At 39.2% G+C, this 25,423-nt stretch overlaps 1 protein-coding gene across 8 annotated transcripts in view; it reads right to left on the bottom strand.

The window, feature by feature from the left end:
- SIRT1 (sirtuin 1) overlaps window positions 1–25,423 on the bottom strand; it is a 64,960-nt gene that overhangs the window by 21,140 nt on the left and 18,397 nt on the right. For 4 of the 8 annotated variants that reach the window (XM_045437584.1, XM_045437583.1, XM_045437582.1 and 1 more), the window contains exons 3-6: window positions 11,643–11,783; window positions 5,442–5,941; window positions 3,917–4,033; window positions 521–762 (exon numbers count right to left, since the gene is read on the bottom strand). In XM_045437584.1, coding sequence (XP_045293540.1) covers window positions 521–762; window positions 3,917–4,033; window positions 5,442–5,941; window positions 11,643–11,662 — 879 coding nt within the window. In that variant the 5' untranslated portion in view covers window positions 11,663–11,783. Of the gene's footprint in view, window positions 1–520; window positions 763–3,916; window positions 4,034–5,142; window positions 5,342–5,441; window positions 5,942–11,642; window positions 11,784–25,423 lie in introns of those variants that run through there. The other 4 variants (XM_045437588.1, XM_045437587.1, XM_045437589.1 and 1 more) reach the window with 2 other exon arrangements.

The following is a 25,423-nucleotide window of genomic DNA, read 5'->3' as shown; positions in this document are numbered from 1 at the left end:
TAAGTGTGAACCCAAAGTAGGGCAAATGAAAAATGTCAAGCCACCACAATCACATCACCTTAAACTAAAATGGAAGGGAGGTAGGAACCTGTTGCCTTCCCAACACTGTAATTTTACTTGTGAATACCAATTAGGTTCCCAGTTTCCCCGTAAAGATGGAACAAATACCCAATTTTTCCATCAAACCCTGACACATTTTATGCAAACAGACTTCCCTGCATCTCCTTTAGGAGCTGTAGTATAATGTAAGGAAAAATGTTGCCTTAACTCCACTTAGTTACTAGGTTAACAAACAGAAACAAATTTTATTTAAGGTTGTTAGAGAGGTTTTTAAAGAACTGAACCAATTTAACAACTGCTACTGCACCTTTTTAGTAGTTTTCAAACACAAATGCCCATTATCATGTCAGGATAAATTCTTCTACACAAGAAAAATGTTTCTTAATTAGAAAAGACTTAATTAAGAAAGATCATACACCACACCTCCCCCTTTAACCAATGTTATATACATCTTACATACCCCAGCTCCAGTTAGAACTATTATTTTTTTGCACTCTTGTAATAATTTCACAGCATCTTCAATTGTATTAATATCTTTTCTTTTTTTCCTTTTTGGTGGTTCTGAAAGGATATTAATAACAATCTGCCACAGTGTCATATCATCCAATTCAGGTGGAGGAATTGTTTCTGGTAATAAATCTTTAAGAATTGTTCGAGGATCTGTGCCAATCATGAGATGCTGCTGAACAAAAGTATATGGACCTGTATCAAGAGAAAAAAGAATTAGATCTAATCCACTTCCAAGTAATTCAAAATCTCATTTATTTTCAAGTAATGAATTATCAAACTTTGAAGTTTTTTTGCAAAGTAAGAAAATGCAATATAAAGGTATTTCATTCTTTAGAGCTAGTGCTCAGGGAGATCAAATCCAGAGTTGGGCCTGCCCCTGGAGTTCCTGAATCCAGCCTCATCTCTCCTGTTTCTAAGAATAAAACCAAAATTCACTCTTCAGATCATTTAGTATTTTTTCTTTCAAAAAAATATTTGTCATGTTAGACTTAAAAAAAAAATTTAGTACGTTAATTTGATCTGGATCAAAAGACTACCAACATTAATTATTCAACTGCTGATAATAATCACCTTCATTTACTGAATATGTATTTAATGTCAGAACAGTCAGTTATTAATTCACATAAATCTTCCCTGAAAGAGGTTTAACATATAAGAAAACAAACACTGAGGCAGAAACCTCTTTGACCTGGGCCACAGCAACTTCTTACTCAAGACGTCTCCGAAGGCAAGGGAAACAAAAGCAAAAATGAACTATTGGGACCTAATCAAAATAAAAAGCTTCTGCACAGCGAAGGAAACAATCAGCAAAACTAAGAGGCAACTGACAGAATGGGAGAAGATATTTGCAAACAACATATCAGATAAAGGGTTAGTGTCCAAAATTTATGAAGAACTTATCAAACTCAACACCCAACAACAAATAATCCAGTGAAGAAATGGGCAAAAACATGAATAGACACTTCTTCAAAGATATTCAGATGGCCAACCGACACATGAAAAAATGCTCAACATCACTCATCATCAGGGAAATACAAATCAAAACTGCAATGGTATTTAGGTATTTATCCAAGGGATACAGGTATGCTGTTTCGAAGAGACACATGCACCCCCATGTTTATAGCAGCACTATCAACAATAGCCAAAGTATGGAAAGAGCCCAAATGTCCATGGATGGATGAATGGATAAAGATGTGGTATATATACACAATGGAGTATTACTTGGCAATCAAAAAGAATGAAATCTTGCCATTCTTAACTACGTGAATGGAACTAGAGGACATTATGCTAAGTTAAATTAGTCACTCAGAAAAAGACAAATATCGTATGACTTCACTCACATGAGGACTTTGAGATACAAAACAGATGACCATAAGGGAAGGGAAGCAAAATAATATAAAAACAGGGAAGGGGACAAACATTGAGACTCTTAAATATGGAGAACAGACAGAGGGTTACCAGAGGGGTTGTGTTTGGTGGGGGGGGGGGGGGGGGGGGGGGGGGGGGGGGATGGGTTAAATGGGTAAGGAGCATTAAGGAATCTATTCCTGAAATCACTGTTGCATTATATGCTACCCTGGATATAAATTTTTAAAATAATTTAAATTTAAAAATAAAAAAAGAAAACAAACACTGTGAGAGGTAAAATAGTTTGCCCAAAATTACCCACTTAGTAAGTTGCAAAGCCAGAATGCACACCCAGAGCTGCATGCCAAATTTCATGTTCTAAGTAACTTTATAAGTTTCCAAAGCAATTGTTTCTACTTCTGCAATTTCTTTCATGCTTTTTTAATCATTTTGAACACCATCATTTGATGAAAACCAAAGGAAAGATAAATGTTAAGTTATGAATAAACAGAAAAGAGTTAGGTTATCCCCTTGAACTACAAAATACTAAGTATGTATTTTAGGAGTTTAATTAACTACCAATTTTTAATGCTATTACAAATTATATCCACTTTTTTTTTTTTTTTTAATGTTTTGTTTTCAAGAGAGAGGGACAGCAGGTGGTGGGGGAGGGGCCAAGAGAGAGGGAGACAGTGGATCTGAGGCAGGGTCTGCAAGACCTGGGGATGGAACTAAAGAATCCATGAACCATGAGATCATGACCTTAGCTGAAGTTGGAAGCCCAAATGACTGAGCCACCCAGGCGCCCCAACAAATGATATCAAGGTCTAAGTTTCAAATTCTGATTGTCTGTTGCTAATATATAGGGATACAGTTGTTTTAATAACGATGACATATCCTATAACTTTCTTCTAATCATTTAACTCTAGTAGTTTTTGACGTTTCCATCAAATTTCTTAGATATGATGTCTTCTGCAAATAATAACAGGTTTCCAACTGCCTTCCTAATGTAGATTCCTTTTATTTTTGTCTATTGTAGTAGCCAGAACCTCCATGATAAAACAGAATAAAAGCAGTAAGAACAAAAAAGAAAAAAAAACTACCAAAATCAAATTTCTATAGCTAAGATCTTGAAAAATACACGGTAATTAACAGAAGTTATGTACAAAAGAGTTCTAAAAATCAATAAAGTAAAGGTACCAGCCCCTAAAGCCCACAGGAAATCTATATATAATTACTATCTTTTAAATGATACATACATTATTGATATTTTGACCATTCATAATTTTTACTGTGAAATTTCTTACATCAGTTTCCTAGTTTGAGTAAACATTACAGACACTAAACAGGAACTAATCACCACTAGTTTAAAGAGACAAGGCACTTTTGAAAGAATGAGAGCACATTAAGAGAAAGATTTTCAGGATGCTCATATTATAACTTTCGTATAAAAATCTGATAGTGTTCTCTACTTCAGATTACTTTCCCATTTCATCCACATATTTAATATTTGTTAAGCACAAACTGTGTGCTAGGCACTGACAAAACACTATACCAAACAGTCAAAATCCCTGCCCCCATGGGGCTTATATTCTAGCACAGCAACTACGACAATAAAGAAGTTAGATACAGACTTTGTTAAGAAGTGGTAAGTGTTAAGGAGGAAAAAAAAAAAAAGAACAGATTTGAATTGAGGGAGAGCAAGATACTCTAACTGGAGAAAAACTACTCCACACAGAGGGGTACAAGTGAAAAGGACTGAAGGTGTGAGAAGGACCTGACTGAAAAACACCAGAGGCCAGCTTCCATGGGCTTGAGAGGCTTAAAAACAAAAACAAAGCACCAGACTTTCCCTAAAAACATAAGCTGATACTAAATCTCAGAAAGCACCTAAGAACCTCATCACCAGGTTATAAGGGTATAGAAAACTATATTTTCAGTTGGCACAAAAAGATATACAAAGAAAAAGACACTATTCACTAAAGATCTGAAATCATACCTATACGTGGCCTTGGAGTCCAGTCACTAGAACTTGCATGTGAGGCTCTATCATCCTCATCACTTTCACAGGAATGAAAACCATTGGTGATTATTTCATCACCAAACAGAAGGTTATCTGCAAAAGAAACCAAAGTAACTCAAGGCTGCTGAAACAATCTGAATCTAAAATGTATGCAGATCTGTAACAGTTATTATGTAAAGATTTTCACTGAATAAACCACTGAACATTCATTCATACTGACTATGTAAAAAAAAAAAAATGCCTACTGGGTCAGCTTGCACCATTCACAGGAACAGTATGTTTTCATCTTTAGGGATTCTGCCCATTATCTACAACTTTCAGTTCATCAAAATCTAGAAATAAGTTAGTTATACTTAATCAAAACACAAAAAGTAGCAATCTAGTTGGACTGAATTGATTGATCACAAATAATGGGAATGCATGAAACTTGTCAAAAATTTAACAAGTGATTCAAATATAATCACAATAATTTCCCCTTCTCTTATATAATACCAGACACAAAGATTTCTTTGCATCATTATTAGTTTCCCATATTAAACTGTATTTACTGAAATCAGGGGTCGTTTTATTAATGCAGACCTTAATACTCGGGTATGGCCCAATGGTCCACTGGTAAGATTTACTGATAAAGACAAACATCCATCCAAGACATAAACAACTCCGATCAAAAAAATGAAACCCTCAAAGATGACATGACATACAAAACTAACACATCTATCTGCTTTAGCATGCCAGAAAAATGTCAATTCGTGTTTCAGGGTTACAGATACGCGCGCGCGCGCGCGCACACACACAGACGCAATTACACCTACTCTAAAAAACATGAGCACATAATCAGAAAAAAAGTACTATTTATATTAAGTACTCAAGGTACTATAATGCTTCCATACCCAGCATTAATTGCACCACAGAATGGTAATGTCTTTAGAATAGACTTTGCTTTTCAAATTTTGCAGGCTATGGCTTTAGAAAAAAGCTTTGCTCCTTAAAATTTAAAACAAATTTAAAAATAAAAACCTTCAAGGGAAAAAAAAAGTTACCAACTGCACAGGTGTGTCAGTTTGCAAACACAACTGCAAAAGGTCGATGCAAGGGACAGACAAAAGTTGCAGATTTAAGTGTGGAGAGAAGGGGTGTGAAAAAGCGAACGATGTTTAACAAAGGCAATATGCTAAAAGAGTTAAGAGGATAGAGAAACTTACTTTAAAACCAACTGCGGGAGCTGGGCGGCCCGGCGGCTGCGCAAAGCGCAAGGCCGCCTAGGCGGGCCGTGCAGGGAAGGAAAGAGGGAGAGGAGGGGGGAGTACTCGGGCCGCTCCCGCAGCCGGGCCAGCAGCCCCGAAGGCGCGCAGCTAAGGAGGCCCGCGATGGGGAGCGGGATGCCGCAAAACCAGCCCTGAACCCCCGGCCCGCCCCAGAGAACCTCCTCACCCCACACCAGAAGGGGCCCCAAGAGAGGGAGGAGGGGATGCGCAGTCCCAGCCGCCCGCGCCCTGCGCACCTCGGTACCCAATCGCCGCCGCCGCCGCCGCCTCTTCCTCCTCTTCGCCCTCGTCGTCGTCGTCGTCGTCGTCGTAGAAGTCGTCGGCCGGCGGCGGCTCCCGGGTTAGGCCCTGTAGGCCCGGCCCATTGTCTCCTTCTCCGGCCGTCGCCGCCTGGGCCTCCCGCTCCTCGCCCGCCGCTGCCGCCTCCCGCCACAGCGCCGCGGCCGCCGCGGGGCAGCCCCCGGTCGCCGCCGGCACTTCACGCTCGGGGGCCGCCCCACCGGGCTCGCCCGGGCTCCGCCCCAGGCCTGGACAGTCTCTCCGCGGCCTCTTGCGGAGTGGCTCTCCGGCGGGCGGCGACGCGGCCTCCCTCTCGGCCACCACCGCCGAGGGGGAGCCGCCGGGCTGAAGGGCGAGCGCCGCCTCGTCCGCCATCTTCCAACTGCCTCTCTGGCCCTCCTCCCTCGCCTCCTCTGCTCCCGCTCGACTCGCGGCACTGGCGCCCCCGCGGCTCGGGCTGCGGGAGATTTAAACCCCGTCACGTGACCCGGCCCTCTTCGCCCCCGCCCTCCCGCCGCTCCCGCCACCCACGCGGGCCGGACCACAACACGGCGGGTCACGTGGCGGGCGGAGGCGGCGTGGGCTGGGAGGAAACTCGGCCCCACCCCTCTGCGGCAAGCGCTTCTCGCAGCCAAACTCTCCCGTTTCCCAACTTATTTTCAAAACTGTCCTCAAATCACTGCCTCAGGGGTGGCCCTAGTTTTGGTTCACCCTGTGCGTTTCCACTTAAGTCTGAAGTGCACACCTTGCTTGCCTAAGTCTTTCTATATTTAAGCTAAAGGTTTAAAACTTCGTTCCTGAGAGGCGATAAGGAATGAAGCTGGCCAAGGCTTAGCTTCGTGAATTACACTGGATAGTCTCGTTAACCAGCGTTAAGTAGAGGGAAAAAGACGCAGTTCACTCCGCACTTTCTTCACACCCTTCTGATAGCTGCTCTTAGCTCCTTTTTCTTCCTAACACAGAATGTTTAGCTGACTGCTTTCCCCCCTTCTCTTCATCGCGTGTATACAGTGGTGTAGATTGTCAAATACTTAAAGGCATATGTCCCCCAAGAAAAACCTCTGACTTGGGGGGTTGGAGGTTAGCATGTCTGCTTTCTGACCCCAGCTGGCTCCAAAGGTGTGAATTACCTTCTCTGAGTGTATTAAGCCCAGTGGGCCGTATGGAAAGAGCAGAATGAGCATGAGTTGGGCCCGTATACACTTCTGAATTGGGGTTGGAATTTGCGATTCTTGCCTACTAGCTTCAGCAATTTAGCCTTTGTAAACGCGATATTCTCATCTTTAGTATGGTAATTTCTTATTCGCAGGGTTATGAGAATTGAACAAGATAGATGTAAAGTGAGGAGTACCTAGTGGCTCAAAAATATTAGTTCCTTACACAAACAAATAATGTAGCTCTTTGCATACAAGAAACCCCTCTACTTTCCACCTTCCCTGAAATTCCAGGAACCTGTCCCTCCATATCTAGCCTTAACTGATGACTCCTATAATACATGGCAGATCTGGAGCCAATGGTTGGTAGGGCATCTGCCCCTGCAGTATGGCATTAGAACTGCTTAAAGGACTGCTCCAAGTTTATAGTAAATCATACCTGAAGTTTACCATGGGGGCCTACCTATATTGGGCCAATTATTTAGGCAAACAACCTAAGTTGTTTCTTCAACCTTAAAAAAAAAAAAAATTAGAATGTTGAAGTGTATCACTAAGGCCCCATCTAAATCCAAAAGCCATTGCACTTCAAATTAAACTGAGAAACTTTGCCTACAACTACTGACTTTTCATTTCTGAAAGTAATCTCTTTTGTCCTTAAAGCCTAGGAATCATATTTGATGTGTTCCTTTAGATTGATGCCCTCTAACCAATTGGTGACCAAATCCTGTTGTCCTTCCCTTCCCTCCTACACTCTCTCCAATTCATAACTACATAGGCACCTCACACTTCCTGGCTGACATTCTTGGTCCTGCTCTCTCCCTACTTTCTCCATCTTAACCTGCAAAATAGTTCATAAATTGATTCTCAACCACACTGCTGAGATGTAGTATATGAAATGTTGAGAGTCAGTATCCCATCAAAATTGAGAGAAAGATTGGGGTGCCTGGCTGGCTCAGTCAGTAGAGCATGTGACTCTTAATCTCAGGGATGTGAGTTCTAGCCCTACCTTGGGTGTAGAGATCACTTAAAAACAAAACAAAAACACCTACAAAATAAGGAAAACAGTTTATCTTTTTAAAAAATTTGAGGGGCACCTGGGTGGCTCAGTTGGTTAAGCATCTGACTTTGGCTCAGGTCATGATCTCGAGCTTCTTGAATTTAAGAGTTTGAGCTCCACATCAGGCTCTGTGCTGACAACCCAGAGCCTGGAGCCTGCTTCAGATTCTCTATCTCCCTCTCTCTCTGCCCCGTTCCCACTCACACTCTCTCTCTCTCAAAAAAAATGAACAAACATTAAAAAACATTTTTTTAAAAATTGAGGGGCACCTGGGTGGCTCAGTCGGTTAAGTGTCCAACTCTTGATTTCAGCTCAGGTCATGCATGATCTCATGGTTTGTGAGATCAAGCCTGGTGTTGGCTCTGTACTGACAGTGTAGAGCCTGCTTGGAAATCTCTCTCTCCCTCTCTCTGACCCTCCCTTGTGCATGCTCTCCCTCTCTCACTCTCAAAATAAATAGATAAACATGAAAGAAATTAAAAGTTTTGAGGGAAAATTCTCAGCTTTTTGTGAGAAAGGCATTTGTAAGCTTATGGACATCCATTACCTATTAATTCAATCATTCATTTATGTATATTGTACATCAAAGACACTTGCTGATATTTATGAAATGCTATGTGATCAATATGGTTGCTACTATGCTGAAAAATCAGAAAGCAGCATACATGACAGGTAGGATAAATGAGACACAAGTGGTATTAAAAACAAAACATGGGGCGCCTGGGTGGCGCAGTCGGTTAAGCGTCCGACTTCAGCCAGGTCACGATCTCGCGGTCCGTGAGTTCGAGCCCCGCGTCAGGTTCTGGGCTGATGGCTCAGAGCCTGGAGCCTGTTTCCGATTCTGTGTCTCCCTCTCTCTCTGCCCCTCCCCCGTTCATGCTCTGTCTCTCTCTGTCCCAAAAATAAATAAACGCTGAAAAAAAAAAAACAAAAAAACAAAAACAAAAAAAAAACAAAACCCTTTCAACTAGACTTCTGGCCTACCAGTAGTTGAGAACTACTTGCCTGAAATTCAAGTCATAGTCCTTAAAGCTTGCAAGTTTGCATTCATTTTTTCAAATGTTACCTGAATCTGGCCTTCACCTTCTTATAAATATTTTTAGCATTAGTATACTTTAACTTGAATTTATCATTTTAGGAAGCCATTTTTTTTTAAATGAGGAAGCTCTTTAAGTTTTCATATGGGATGATCTCTAAGCTGCACAGTGTACGATGTAGAACAGTGTGTATAATATAATGCTATTTGTGAAAAAATAGAAGGAGAATGTGGAAGGGAGACCATATATATGTATTTGCTTATATATGTAGAAAATAACTCTGAAAGCACTTAAACACATACATGTCTGCCATATATTTGTCATACTTTTTTGCCTGTGCCTCCTTCCCTAAAACAATCTTCTCTATTCCTTATTCAATACATTATCCCCTATTTATTTGTTAGTTTATTTTTCTCTATGTTTTATTGATGGTCTCCCCCAACTTGAGCAGGAATTTTGTCCATCTGGTTCAGCTCTGTATCATTACCTTTTTAAAAATTTTTTTTAAATGTTTATTTTTGAGAGAAATAGAGAGAGAGAGAGAGGAGAAGGGGCAGAGAGAGAGGGAGACACAGAATCCGAAGCAGGCTTCAGGCTCTGAGCTGTCAGCACAGAGCCTGACATAGGGCTTGAACTCTACAAACAGTGAGATCATGAACAGAACTGAAGTCAGACGCTCAACCTACTGAGCCACCCAAGTGCCCCATCATCAGCTTTTTATTAGAGTAACTGGCACATATATTTATTGAATGAAAGAATAAATGAAGAATGTAAATTAATATTTCCACATAGGAAAAGAATATTGAATGAAGGATGATGGGCAGTGTGGGTCTAAAAAAGAAAAGAAAAAAGCCAAGAAGCAAGGGAAGAAATTCAGTTTGTCCCCAGCACAGTTCAGGTGAGAAAGTCTGTGAAACATGACATGAGATTGGTGATACCTTGTTTGACAAGATGAACATAGGTGTACTGACCTATGAGGTGTTTTTCAGTTCTCTGATTCTTCAGACACCAAATGGGTGTTCAATAATTCAACTCAATCCTGACACTAACTACCCAGAGTTAGTAAAGACCTTACAGCTTAAGGGCTCAGTCTTACAGGACTGCCCCTAGTTCAGATGCCAGTCACAAGTCCTAGAACTCCTGTACTTCTGACTAACTATAAAATGGGTGTTCCCATGATACCCTCCTAAAATTCAATCATTTCCTAGAATGGCTCACAGAAGTCAGGAAGACACATTACTTACATTTACAAAGTAAACATATCTTCTGTATCCTTACAAAGGATACAAATGAAGAGCCAGATAAAGAAAGAGGTACTGAGGGCAGGGTGCAGAAAGGTCCTGAGCATAGTAGCTTCTGTCCCTATGGAGTTGATGCACCACCCTCTCAGGATGTGGGTGTGCTCACCAATTTGGAAGATCTCTCTATTGTTTAAGAGTTGGTTTTTTTTTTTTAAGTTTATTTACTTATTTTGAGAAGGTGAGGAGGGGCAGAGAGAGAGAGAGAGAGAGAGAATCCCAAGCATGCTCCACTCTGTCAGAGCAGAACCTGACTCAGGGATCAAACCCACAAACCACGACCTGAGATCATGACCTGAGCCCAAATCAAGAGTTGGATGCTTATCCGAGTGAGCCACATGGGCATCCCTTCAAGAGTTTTTATAGAGCTCAATCTCCAGCACACCCCAGCCCCTGTATTTGGAGGTCTAGAGTGGGCTGAAAGTTCCCACCCTCTAATCACTTTATCTTTCTGGTGACCAGCCCCATCTTGAGGCTATCTGAGGGTCCCAACTCAAGAACTACATCATTAGCATGAACTCAGAAGTGATGGAAAGGGGCTCATTATGAATAACCAAAAAACACTCCTATCACTCAGGAAATTCCAAGGTTTTACAGAGTTCTGTGTCAGGAACTGAGGAGAAAGACAAAATATTTTTTACTATATCAAAGCCTGTCATAGACTTCTGATACTAGTCACTAAGATTTTTTAGTTGCTTTTTAGTACTAAGTCCCCTAAGCAGCCTTCAACAGTAATTTGGTTTCCATATAGAATTTCCCACTGAGGAGACAATGTTTGAAGAGTCAACATTTATATTCTGGCTGACTTTGCAGTTCTATTTATATAAACAAATAAACTGACTTTATAGCTTTAATATCAGTCTCATATGACTACAATTTATTAGAGGAGTTAGTACCAACTCTTTGTATTCTAAAAAAAATGGTATTGACAAAACTAGTTACTAATGTGGAAAAATATAGATTCCTACCTCAAAGTAGAAAAAAAAATAAATTCTAAGTGGGCCAAGTATCTAAATTAAAAAATACAATAGGAATATCATATAATTCTGTATGAAGAAAGAACTTAACTAGGACAGGAGCCATTTATTTATTTGTTTGTTTGTCTTAAAACTTTATTTTTTGGGGGGTCTGGGGGTGAGGAGGAGAGGGACACAGAGAATCCCAAGCACACTGTGCACTGTCAGCACAGAACCCGATTCGGGGCTTGAACTCACAAACTGTGAGATCATGACCTGAGCCAAAATCAAAAGTCAGATGCTTCACCAACTGAGCCACCCAGGCACCCCAGGACAGGAGCCATATAAAATCTGTATTTCCCCATATGCTCCACCAAAAAAATTAACTTAAATAAAAAAATTAAATTAAAAAATGAAATGCATATTTGACTACATAAAAATTTAAAATATGCTCAAATTTATTAGTAGTCACAGATATGCAAATAAAACAATGAGGTACCCATTTTTCATTTCTTACATAGGTAAACACAAAACAAATTTTATTATTGCCATCTGTTGCTTACCAGGATATGGGGGAACTAATACTCTCATACATTGCTATTATAGTGTTGGAAAGTAATCTGGAATATTTATTAAAACTATAAATATATACATACCTTTCAATCCAAAATTCCATTTATCTTAACAAAATAGAAGTATGAATATGTAAGGCCATGAATGCAAGAATGTTTATTATGGTATTGATGTTGCAGGAAAAGAAAAAAAAAGAAACAATCCAGATGTCTTCAGTAGGAAACCTGTTGATCAAATTATGGTATACACTTACTATGGCATATTATTCAACCATTAAAATGATCTATAACTGATCTCAAAAAATGTTCATGATGCACTGTGACAAAGCAAGTTGCACAAAAATGTGTATACTATGACCTTTTCTATTATTTAACAAATGCCCACTTTTTTATTATTTTTAAAATCCCTATAGGGGGTGCCAGGGTAGCTCAGTCAGTAAAACATCTGACTCTTGATCTCAGCTCAAGTCTTGATCTTAGGGTCATGAGTTCAAGCTCCATTTTGGGCTCTGTGCTGGGCATGGAGGCTACTTAAAAAAAAAAAAAAAAAAAAAAATAAGACCCCTAAATACGTATATACAAACCTCTATACAGATATGGCTGTAGAGACTTGGAAAAAGTATGAAAAGTTAATGTCAAAATGTTAACATTTTAACATCCCTGATAGAGGAGGTAGGCATAGATACAAGGGTTAGGGACACATCAATAAATGTTTCTTGCTAAAATTTCATATATTAAAATGAGAATATATATATGTGTATATATATATATATACATATATACATACATATACATATATACACATATGTATACATAAAGGAAAAGAGGATCCATTTTTTGAAACTACAGTCTGAGGGCTAGAATCTGGATTCTGGGGGTCTCCTCAAGCCCCTCCAACCCTGCGAGGCTTAAGTGGTAGCTGACTTGCCTGTCTTAAACTACTTCTTTTTAAATTTCCAAGGTATAACCACAAGTTTAGCAGATGCTATTCTTTTATGGTTTCATGTATATTATTTAGTCTTTTTGATCAGTTTATAATACAAGTGTTGTACTTCCATACAGAACTTAGTATTCTATATATTATCAAACACCATTTGGGGAGATGTGTGGGATGTCCAAACTAAAGCAAATAGATAGGCTGATAATGTGGCCTGCCTTCCACCAGCTGTATAAAGTCCTAGACCAGTGGTTCTCAACTGGTGCAATTTTGCTCCCCTACCCTCCAGAGGATTTTTGACATTTTTTTCTTGTTTATTTATTTGAAAAAGAGAGAGCGAGAGAGTGAGTACGTGTGCATGAGCTGGGAAGGAGCAGAGAGAAATGGAGAGAGAGAAACCCAAGCAGGCTTCTCACTGCCAGTGCAGAGCCAGATGCAGCCAGATGCATGAACAATGAGATTATGACCTGAGCAGAAATCAAGAGTCAGACACCTAACCAATCGAGCCAGCCAGGCGCCCCTGAAGACATTTTTTAGTGGGGGACGTAGGGAAGGTACATCCCCTACAGACATTCAGCAGATAGAGGCCAGTCATACTTCTCAACATTCTGCAATGCAGAGGGCAGTCCCTAACAAAGAATTTTCCAGCCAAAACATCAGCAGTGCCACAGTTGAGAAAGTCTGTCCTAGAGTTTCAACCACAGGGCAAGTGGTACTGGATGGGACTGTAACTAACAAAGATTCCCAAGGGAATGAGGGGAAGGTTTTTATTAGCAAGGCCATGTTAAAAAGCAGCATAGGCGGTGATTTTCAAACTTTGGTTTTAGCAGCTGAATTTATCTATTGAAAGATCTTAACCCTATTATATAATGTAGATCCATTTCCTTTAATATTTAAAGGACTCACACCAATCAATAAGGAAAAGATTGATAGCCAGTTGAAAATGAAGAGTTCGGTTCACAGAAAAGGGAATGCACGTGGCCTTTAAACATGTGAAAGATATAAAACCTCACTCATGAAAAGAGAAACACTCACTAATTTACAATGAAATGCCGTTTTTCACATTATCAAGGTAGTAAGGAACCAAAATTTGATCATATGCTGCATTGAAAAGAATGTGCAGAGCCAGACCCAGTTGTACAGTAATAGTAAAAATGGAAGTTAGTACAACCCTACGGAAAGCAACTTGGCACTGTTAATTAAAATGTAAAATGCATATACCTCTTAATCTGGCAATTCTAATACTAGAAATCCATTTTTATAGATACACATACTTGCATATGTGTAAAATGACTTTTATTCAAGAGTATTTATTGTGCCATGGTTTATATCAGCAAAAGATTGGAAATACACTAATTTGCCATTAAGAAGGAATTGGTTAAACATACAACCAGTACATATTGTTTATATGTATATGAATCGTCACTTAAACTCAGGAAATGGGTAACAGAACTTGCTCCTAGGGCATGCAAATGGGAGACTGGAAGACAAAGGTGAAAGATTTTGCAGGTGAGGCAGGGGCGGGCGGGGTGGGGGGGCATAGTGGGGCATGTGCCTGGGTGGTTCAGTCAGTTAAGTGTCCAACTCTTGATTTTGGCTCAGGTCATGACCTCACGGTCATGGGATTGAGCCCCATGTCCAGCTCTGCACTGAGTGTGGAGCCTGCTTGAGATTCGCTCCCTCTCCCTCTGCTCCTCTCCCCTGCTTCTCTCTCTTTCTCTCTCTTTTTCTCTCCCTCAAAAATAAAGACTTTTTTTTTACTGTAGAACCCTTTGTGCCTTTTGAAGTCTTCACCATGTGCATCATTATGTATCATATGTGTGTGTTCTTATGTCATACATTATATGTCTTAAATATATAAAAGGAGGGCTGTTCTGATTGAAGTAGGCTCCCTAAGTTTCTACCACATCCCTCAAGGCATCATTAAGAAGATTTAGGGTCCCCAAAGAACACAGTAAAAAAGCCACTGTCAGAGTTGTGGTAGGGTAGACTAGCTGCTGTAATAATCATCCAGAGATTTCAATGGCTAAATACAGCAAAAGTTTACTTCTCATTCACACAACAATCCTACATGGGTGTTTTTCATCTGATGGCTTCTGGGGTCAGCTTTCCATTAAAAAGTGACCAAGAGACCCTTGTCCCTTTTATCTTGTAGCTTTGCCATTGGACAGGCAAAGGAAATTAAGTAACATCTGTTGAAAGGTTTTATGGGCCAGTCCTGGAAATGATGCTACTACTTCTCCCATTCAACTGTCTGGGAACAGTCAAGTGGCTACACACAAGGAATCCTGGGAAATTTTATCATTCAAGGTGACAGAATGGAGTTGAGGGCAAACAGAAGACCATGACAAGCATTTAATGAAATCTAGCTACATGGCCAGTTCGTCAGCTGGATCCATTCATTATAACTTTATAAGTTTTATAACTTTATAAGTTTCCTATTATAAGCTTTTCCTATTAGCTTTTCACCAAATGCATCCACCTCTTTAATGGTGTCTTTTGATGAACAGAAGCATTAGTTTTAATGCAGACTAATTTATGAATCTTGTACTTTGTTTTTTTTTAATTAAAAAAAATTTTTTTTAATGTTTATTTATTTCTGAGACAGAGAGAGACAGAGCATGAGTGAGGGAGGGGCAGAGAGAGAGGGAGACACAGAATCAGAAGCAGGCTCCAGGCTCTGAGCTGTCAGCACAGAGCCCGACGTGGGGCTCGACTCACAAACCATGAGATCATGACCTGAGCCGAAGTCAGTCTCTCAACCGACTAAGCCACCCAGGCTCGATTTATTTTTGAGACAGAGGGAGCCAGAGCATGAGTGGGGGAGGGGCAAAGAGAGAGGGAGACACAGAATCTGAAACAGGCTCTGGGCTCTGAGCTGTCAGCACAGAGCTGGATGCGGGGCTTGAACCCACGAACCATGAGATCATGACCTGAGCCAAAGTCGGATGCCTAACCAACTGAGCCACCCAGGCGCCCCACAATCTTGTACTTTGTATTGCATTGTTTGTTCTCTTTTTTTCCTCTTTTTTTTTCTACTGAACTATAATTTACATATAACATTGTATTAGTTTTAGTTGTACAACATAATGATTTGATAGATGAATATATTGCAAAATGATTACCAGAATTTAGTTAATTCACCACCACACATAGCTACAAAATTTTGCACATATGTATTTAGCCTTACTTTTTTAGCAATTTTTTAATATATAATACAGTTACATTAACTAAAGTCACCATACTGTACATTACATCCCTAGGATTCATACTGGAAGTTTGTGTCTTTTGATCATCTTCATCCATTTCACCCACCCCCTGCCTGTGGCAACCATCAAAATGTTTTTATGCATTTGGGTTTTTTTTTGTTTTTAGATTCCACATATAAATGAAACGATACAATATTTTAAAAAATATTTATTTATTTTTGAGAGAGAGAGTGCACGCATGTGCGCATGTGGGCCCACATGAGTGGGGGAGGGGCAGAGAGAGAGAGAGAGATACACAGAATTCAAAGCATAGTCCAGGCTCTGAACTGTCAGCACAGAGCCCAATAAGGGGCTCGAACCCATGAACCATGAGATCATGACCTGAGCTGAAGTCAGACGCTTAACCAACTGAGCCACCCAGGTGCCCCTGAAATCATACAATATTAATCTTTTTTCTGTCTGACTTATTTCACTTAGCATAATGCCTGCAAGGTTCATCCATGTTGTTGCAAGTGGCAGGATTTCCCTCTTTTTTATGGCTGAACAATATTTCACATATATCATATTTCACATTTTCTTTATCCATTCATCCATCGATGGACACTTAGGTTGTTTCCATGTTTTGGCTACTATAAATAATGCTGCAGTGAATATGGCGGGTGCAGATATCTTTCAAGATAGTGATTTCATTTTCTTTGCATAAATTCCCAGAGTGAAATTGCTGGATTATTTGGTTATTCTATTTTTATTTTCTTGAGGAGACTCCATACTGTTTTCCATTGTAGCTGCATTCCCAACATGTACACAAGGGTTCCCTTTCTCCACATCCTTCCTAGCACTTAATATCTCTTATCTTTATTTTTATTTATTTATTTATTTATTTATTTATTTATTTATTTATAAATGTTTACTTGTTTTTTTTCAGAGAGAGAGAGAGCATGAGTGGGGAGGAGAAGAGAGAGGAACAGAGAGAATCTCAAGCAGGCTCTGAGCTGTCAACATGGAGCCCAACAAGGGAGGCTCGATTTCACAAACTGTGAGATCATGATCTGAGTCAAAATCAAGAGTCAGATGCTCATCCAACTGAGCCCCTCAGGTGCACCTCTTATCTTTTCGAGGACAGCCATTCTAACAGGTGTGAGGTGATGTCTCATTGTGGTTTTAATCTGCATTTCCTTGTTGATTAGTGATGCTGAGCACCTTTTCATATTTCTGTTAGCCATCTGTATGTCCTTTTTGGAAAAATGTCTATTCAGATCCTCTGCTGAGTTTTTAATTGGATTGTTTGTTTTCTTTTGAGTTGTCTGAGTTTTTTTTTAATATATATTTTGGATATTAACCTTTTATCAAATATGTGATTTACAAATAGTTTTTCATATTCTGTAGGTTACCTTTTCATCTCATTGATGCTTTCCTTTGCTATTCAGAAAGTTTTTAGTTTGATGTAGTGCCACTTGTTTATCTTTGCTTCTGTTGCTTTTGCTTTGGTGTCAAATTCAAAAAAATCATCTCTAAGACTGATGTCTAGGAGTTTACTCCCTATGTTTTCTTCTAGGAAGTTTATGATTTTAGGTTTTATGTTCAAGTCTTTAATCCATTTGGAGTTGATAATTGTATATGGTAAAAGACAGTGGTCCAGCTTTACTCTTTTGAATGTGAATGTCCAGTTTTTCAATACCATTTTCTTATTTTTAAGGTTTGTTTATTTTTGAGAGAGAAGGAGAGAGAGACAGAGAGAGAGACAGAGCACAGGCGGGGGAGGTGCAGAGAGAGGGAGACACAGAACGTGAAGCAGGCTCCAGGCTCTGAGCTGTCAGCATAGAGCCCAACTTGGCTCGAACACATGAACCATGAGACCATGACCTCAGCTGAAGTCAGACACTTAACCGACTGAGCCATCCAGGTGTCCTGCCCAACACCATTTACTGAAGACTATCCTTTACCTACTGCATATTCTTGGCTCTTTTGTCATAAGGTTTTGTTGTGTCTTGTAAATTCCCTACATATTTTGGATTAAAGTCCTTTGTTGGATATGTGATTTGCAAATATTTCTCCCAGTCTGCAGCCTGTCATTCATTCTCTTAACCAGATCCCTTTCTTTATAGAGCAGAGGTTAATATTAACGAAGATCAATTTATCATTTTTTTCTTTTGTGAATTTTGCTGTTGGTATTATATCTAATAACTCTTTGCTTAACCCAAGGCCACAAATATTTTCTTACATTTTTCTTCCATAAGTTTTTTGGTTGTAACTTTAATTTCTGTCCACTTCTTTTGGGCTAGTTTTTGTATAAAGTATATGAAGTATCGGTCAAAGTGCCTTTTGTTTTTGTTTTCTTATTGTTTGCCTATGGATATCTAGTTGTTCCATCACTACTGCTAGAAAATACTGTCTTTCTCTGTTGAGTTGACTCTGCACATTTGTCAAAAATCAGTTGTGGGTTTTGTGTGGGTCTCTTTCAGATCTCGATCCCGTTCCATGGATGCATATGTCTTTCACCAATAGTATGCTATCTTGATTGTATAACTTTATACTAAATCTTAAAATCTGATAGTAGCAGGGGTGCTTGGGTGGCTTAGTTGGTTAAGTGTCTGACTCTTGATATTGGCTCAGGTCATGATCTCACAGTCATGATCTCATAGTTGTGAGATCCAGCTCTGCATCAGGCTTTGTGCTGAACATGGAGCCTGCTTGGAATTCTCTATCTCCCTCACCCTCTGCCTACATGAGCAGGCACTTTCTTTCTCAAAATAAAGAAACATTTTATAAAAAATCTGGTAGTAGCAGCCCTCCAACTTTGCTCTTCTACAAAATTGCTTGGGTTATTCTAATTCCTTTGCCTGTTCATATAAAATTTTATATTAAGCTTGCCCATATATATCTAAAAAACCAGGCTGAAATTTTGACTGTGATCACATTGAATCCATAGTTCAATTTGGAGAGAATCAATATCATAACAATACAAAATGTTCTAATATTCTCACATAGCATATCTCCCTATTTATTTAGACTTTAATTTCTTCCATCAGTGTTTTGTAGCTTTCAGTATATAGATCCTGCTCATATTTTGTTAGACTTATACCTAGAGATTATATTTTTGGGGTACTATTGTAAGTGTTTACTTTTTTATTTTTTAATTTTTATTTATTGTTTTGAATGGTACTTTAAAATTTTTTATTTTTTTTTTCATATTTATTTTTTGAGACAGAGAGAGACAGAGCTGGAGCGGAGGAGGGGTAGAGAGAGAGAGAAAGAGGGAGACACAGAATCTGAAGCAAGCTCTGGGCTCTGAGCTGTTAGCACAGAGCCCGATGCAGGGCTCAAACTCATGAGATCATGACCTGAGCCAAAGTTGGACGCTTAACCAACTGAGCCACCCAGGTGCTCCAGTAGTTTTAAAAATTTTAAATTCTAATTGTTCATTCCTAGAATATAAAAATACACTTGATTTTTAATATTAACCTAATAATCTGTGACTTTACTAAACTTACTTATTAGTTCTAGGAGCTTTTTTGTAGATTCCTTGATGTCTACATAGACAATCATGTTGTCTGAGAACAGAGATAGTTTTATTCTTTCTTTTCAAATCTATATGTCTTTTCTTATTCTTGCTTTATTGCACTGGTTATAATTTCCAATAAAATGTTTAATGTGAATAAGAGCAGACATCCTTGCCTTCTTCAGATATAAGGAAGAAGCATTCAGTCTTTCCTATTATGTATATTAGCTGCAATGTTTTGTAGACATTCTCTTTCAGGAGAAAGTTCCTTTTATCCATAGTTTGCTGAGAGTTTTTTTTAAAATCATAAATAAATGTTGAATTGTTAAATGATTTTTCTGCACCTATTGAGATGATCATATAGCTTTTCTTCCTTAGTCTGTTGAAATGATGAGTTACATTGGTTGATTTTTGAGTGTTGAGCCAGCCTTGCATTCCCAGGATAACTCCTACTAGGTTCCATTTGCTAATGTTTTGTGGAAGATTGTTTCATCTATGTTCATTAATGATACTGATCTGTTGCTTTAATTTCTTGTACTCTTTCTCTGGTTTGGGAAATCAGAGTAATACAGGATTCCTAATATAAGTTGGAAAGTATTCCCTTCTATTTACTGGTATTACTTCTTCCTTAAATGTTTGTTAGACTGAAATTTTCTTTGTTGGAGGATTTTTACAAATTCAATGTCTTTAATAAATATATAATTATGCAGGTTATCTATTTCTTCTTATGTGAGTTTTCGTTCTTTGTGTCCTTCAAAGAATTGGTCTATTTCTCTTGGTAATTTGATTTATGGGACTTGCTTGCAGTATTGTCATTATCTTTTTGATGTCTGTGGAGTCTGTAGTAATGTTTCCCCTCTTTCATTCCTGTTAATGATAATTTGTGTCTTCTCTCATTTTTCTTGTCAGTATTGCCAGAGGTTTATCACTTTTATTAATCAGAAATAAGGGAGTCTCTTTTCCACCTCTCCCATATTTAGATTTTCCCCACACTCTCCAGCTATCACAGTCCCCTTCTTTAGTTCTCTGACTAGAAAAATGAGCTTTGTCTTGGAGGTTTAGCTGTTACACAATTCTGCATGATTGGGACCAACATTGGGGCAAAGCAATGAGAGAAAAGAAAGAAAAACATAAGGGGGATTCCCTACACACAACACACACACACACACACACACACACACACACACACACACACACTTTCAGATCACAGGTTCACTTTATCTTAGTTCCTCTGGACTGAAAGGTTTCTCACTGGGATTTTAAATGCCTGTGCCACTGCCACCACAATACAGCTCTGTGACTGGGGTTGTCCTTGGGGTAAGGCAAAAGAAAAAAACAACAACAAGGAGGATTGCTCCATACTCTCTTGCTTATAGGAACCCCTTTCCTGCTCTTCTGACCAGAAATGTAGGATTTCTCTAGGGGTTTTTGATACCTGTATCAACTGTACAGTTATGTACAGTTATGTACAGTTATGTGGCTGTCTTTGAGTCAAAACAAAGAGAAAAAAGAGGAAAATGTGGGAAACTGTATGTTTTTTTTCTTCAGCTTTGGTTCCCCTCCTCAATCTATCTGCTACTATGTTTTAAGTGTCCTTAAATAGTTGCTCTATGTATTTTGTCCAGAGTTTTTAGTTGTAATCATTGACAAAGATAGGCTGTAGTGGGATTACTCTATTTTGGCCCAGTACCAGAAATCCTGAAGTGTTTTATTTATTTAAAAAATGTTTTTAATGTTTGTTTATTTTTGAGAGAGAGAGAGAGAGGGAAGAAGGGGCAGAGAGAGAGGGAGGGAGACACAGAATCCAAAGCAGGCTCCAGGCTCTGAGCTGTCAGCATAGAGCCCGACGCGGGGCTCAAACTCATGAACTGTGAGATCATGACCTGAGCTGAAGTCAGATGCTTAACTAATGGAGCCACCCAGGCACCCCTCTTGAAGTCTTTTATTGATCACATATCACACCTTTGTACTATATATACTGATACATATAATTTCATTTAAAAAACCACCTGAGTGTTAAAAACATTTCTTCTGGATTGAGATATTGTTACCATTATTACTATTATACAATTGATTAAAATAACATTAATATAATTATGATAAATAATTATTAAGAAAAAATAAAATTTAGGGTGCCTGGGTAGCTCAGTCAGTTGAGGGACCAACTCTTGATATTGGCTCAGGTCATGATCTCATGGTTCGTGAATTCAAGTCTCATGTGGGGCGCTGTGCTGACAATGTAGAGCCTGCCTGTGATTCTCTCTCTCAAAATAAATAAACTTAAAAAAAAAAAGAAAGAAAAAATTTTATTGGAATTGCATATCTTTTTAAAAAAATTTTTGTTAATGTTTATTTACTTTTAAAGGAGAGAGAGAGAGACAGAACATGAGGAGGGGAGGGGCTCTGAGCTGTCAGCACAGGGCTTGATGCAGGGCTTGAACTCATGGAGTGTGAGATCATGACCTGAGCCGAAATCAGATGCCCAACCAACTGAGCCACCCAGGCAGCCCAGAATTGCATATCTTATTGACACGAATGGGACTTAAAATTTTTTTCAATTAGCTTAAGTATCTGTGAATGAATATTAGTTATTACTAGAATGAGACAGATTCAACATCAATCAGCTCTGAGAAACCTTGTCCACATATATGAGTAGACATAAATGGAAGGAATTTTGTTATTGCCGTCATCCAATTCTTTAAACTTCTTCCTAGTTATATACCAAATATCACATAATTTTCTATTTTCAAAAATTATTCTTAATGATCAAATAGCTACCAATTGTATTAGTTCTTCCTTTGGATTTTGGTAGGAAAGAATTAGAAAATACCTGACTCCCCCCCAAAAAATTGTTACTCAGTTATTAGAGTCATTCACTTTCTCATTTTGTGAGAAAGTTTAGCAAATTGTATCCAATCTTCTTCTATTAGAGGTACCTTGTTTAATAAGGAAAGGTTAGAATATTAAATATTGTTAAATTCTATACAACATTTTTGGTAACATTATTTTATCTTATCAAATAGCTTGAATATATTTTTGTTGAAACATTGAAGTTCCAGATTTAGTTCAGACAACGTACAGAACAGTGATGTCCAGCAGAAACAGAATGTGAGTCACATACATAATTCTAATTTTTCCAGTAGCCACACTAAAAAAAGTTAAAGGAGACTGGTAAAATGAATTTAAAAATGTATTTCATTGAGATCAATATATAGAATATCATCATTTCAAAAATATAATAAAATTTACACCGTTTTGGTTTTTAACTTTAAAACTGAAAAATCAGGCCACCGAGTAGCTCAGTCAGTTAAATGTCTGACTCTTAATTTCAGGTTAAGTCACGATCTCACTGTGGTGAGATGGAGCCCTGTGTTGGGCTCCACAATGAGCATGGAGCCTGCTTGGAATTCTCTCTCTCCTGTGAGGCACCTGGGTGGCTTAGTCGGTTAAATGTCTGACCCTTGATTTTGGCTCAGGTCATGATCTCACTGTTTGTGGAATCAGGCTCCCACACTGACCGCAGGGAGCCTGCTTGGGTTTCTCTCCCTTCCTGTCTCCCTCCCCCTACCCCCTGTGCACTGTCTCCCTCAAAAAAATTAAATTAAATTAAACATTCAATTCCAGGGGCACCTGGTTGGCTCAGTTGGTTGAGCATCCAACTCTTGATTTTGTCTCAGGTCATGATCTCATTGTTCATGAGTCTGAGCCCTGCATCAGGCCCTGCGCTGACAGCACAGAGCCTGCATAGGATTCTCTCTCTCTCCTGCTTGCATGTGTGTATGCACACTCTCTCTCTCTCAAAATAAACAAATAAACTTAAAAAAATTCAATTCCACAGTTAACCTTAGCTACACATGGGTAAAGGCTACTGTGTTGGTCAGTATAGGTATAGAAAATTCCCAACACATAAAGAAGTTTCAAAGCTAGTCCTCATTATCAATCTAACCAGCAAAATTGGATTTACTTTCTTTCAGAAAACATCTTCATTTCTCAACAAGAAGTTATGTTCATATGCACTGTGATAACTATTGTAAGAACATTTTATAAGAGCCATACTTGTGGTGAGGATAATGTAACATACAAACTTGTTGAATCCCTATCTGGTACACCTGAAACTAACTGCATTAGTGTAATGTGTGTCACATTGTGTGTCATCTATGCTTAAATTTTTTTAAAAATTAAAAAATTTAGGAGTGCCTAGGTGGCTCAGTCAGTCAAGCCTTGGACTCTTGATTTTGGTTCAGGTCATGATCTCATGGTTCATGAGTTGGAGCCCCATATAGGGCTCTGCACTGACAGCAAGCATCCTACTTCGGATCCTCTGTCTCCCTCTCTCTCTGCCCCTCCCCTGCTGGCATGCTCTCTCTGTTTCTCTCTCTCTCTCTCCTTCAAAATAAATAAATAAAACATTAAAAATTTTTTAAATGTGGGGTCCCTGAGTGGCTCAGTCAGTTAAGCATTCAACTCTTGGTTTCGGTTCAGGTCATGATCTTGCCTAGTGAGTTCAAGTCCCGCGTCAGGCTCTGCACTGGAGATGTGTAGCCTGCTTGGGATTCTCTCTCTCTCTCTCTCTCTCTCTCTCTCTCTCACTCTGCCCTTCCCTCACTAGTACTGTCTCTGTCTCTCTCAAAGTAAATAAACCTAAAAGAACTTAAAAATTAATTTTTAATGTTTTATTTATTTTTGAGAGAAAGAGAGAGTGCAAGTGGGGAGGGGCAGAGAAGAGACAGAGGGAGACACAGAATTTGAAGCAGGCTTAAGGCTGCTTGCTGTCAGCACAAAGCCTGACTCGGGGCTTGAACCCATGAATGGTGAGATCATGACCTGAGCCAAAGTTGGGCGCTTGTCCTACTGAGCCACCCAGGTGCCCCAAATTTGATGCCATTCTTTTTTTTAAAAAATTTTTTAAATGTTTTTATTTATTTTTGAGACAGAGAGACACAGAGCATGAGTGGGGGAGGGGCAGAGAGAGAGGGAGACACAGAATCGGCAGCAGGTTCCAGGCTCTGAGCTGTCAGCACAGAGCCTGACGTGGGGCTTGAACTCACGGACTGTGAGATCATGACCTGAGCTGAAGTCGGATGCCTAACCGACTGAACCACCCAGGTGCCCCAAATTTGATGCCATTCTTGATACTATTGAAGACGATGCTGATTTGTCTTCCGAGTAAAGTATATTGCATATAGTTATATTTATGGGCGCCTGGGTGGCTCAGTCGGTTGAGCATATATTTATATTTAATATATTAAACACTTCCCAGCTCATTACCACTAGGGGAGGCTCTAAAACAGGGTCTACTACTACTACTACTACTAATGGTGATTAGTACCTTTCACAGTTTCTAAGCCTCTTCTCATGGTTCTTGTTTGAACCTCACAACCAACCTCATTTCCTGAGGAAATTGTAGCTTTTGCTACATTCTAAAAACCACACTACTGGGGTGCCTAGGTGGCTCAGTCAGTCAAGTGTTTGACTCTTGATTTCGGCTCAGTTCATGATCTCACGGTTTGTGAAATCAAGCCCTGCATTGGGCTCCATGCTGACAATGCCAGGCCTTCTTGGGATTCTCTCTCTCTCCCGCTCTCTCCCCCTCCCCCACTTGTACTCTCTGTCTCTCTCTTTCAAAAATAAATAAACAGTAAAAAAATAAATAAATAAGTCTTGGGTGATGTATTGTACAGCATGTCGACTATGGTTAATAATACTGCATTGTATATTTGGAAGTTGCTAAGAGAGCAGATCTTAAAAGTTCTCATCACAAGAAAAATATCTGTAACAATGTGTAGGTGACAGATGTTAACAAGACTTATTATGGTAATTATTTCACAATATTCCGATATATACACATATCAAATTATCAAGTTGTATACCTGAAACTAATATAACATTATATGTCAATGATACCTCAATAAAAAAGAAAGAATAAATGAAGAAACAAAAAAACACTTGATCACTCATGCTTCATAAGATCAACTCACAAATTACTAAAATACAAACTATTACATCTCTAAATAACTTATTTAAAATATAACAAGACTTTCAAAGATATTTAATAATGTTATAAGAACTCAAATGAGGGGGCACCTGGGTGGCTCAGTCGGTTAAGCGTCCGACTTTGGCTCAGGTCATGATCTCATGGTTCACATGCTTGAGCCCCGCATCAGGCTCTGTGCTGACAGCTCAGAGCCTGGAGCCTGCTTCGGATTCTGTCTCCCTCTCT

Source organism: Leopardus geoffroyi, chromosome D2 (genome assembly GCF_018350155.1).
Source record: "Leopardus geoffroyi isolate Oge1 chromosome D2, O.geoffroyi_Oge1_pat1.0, whole genome shotgun sequence".
In the NCBI taxonomy this organism is placed as follows: domain Eukaryota; kingdom Metazoa; phylum Chordata; class Mammalia; order Carnivora; family Felidae; genus Leopardus; species Leopardus geoffroyi.
Note: the sequence above shows the minus strand (reverse complement) of the source record. Positions and strands in the feature narration are given on the sequence as shown.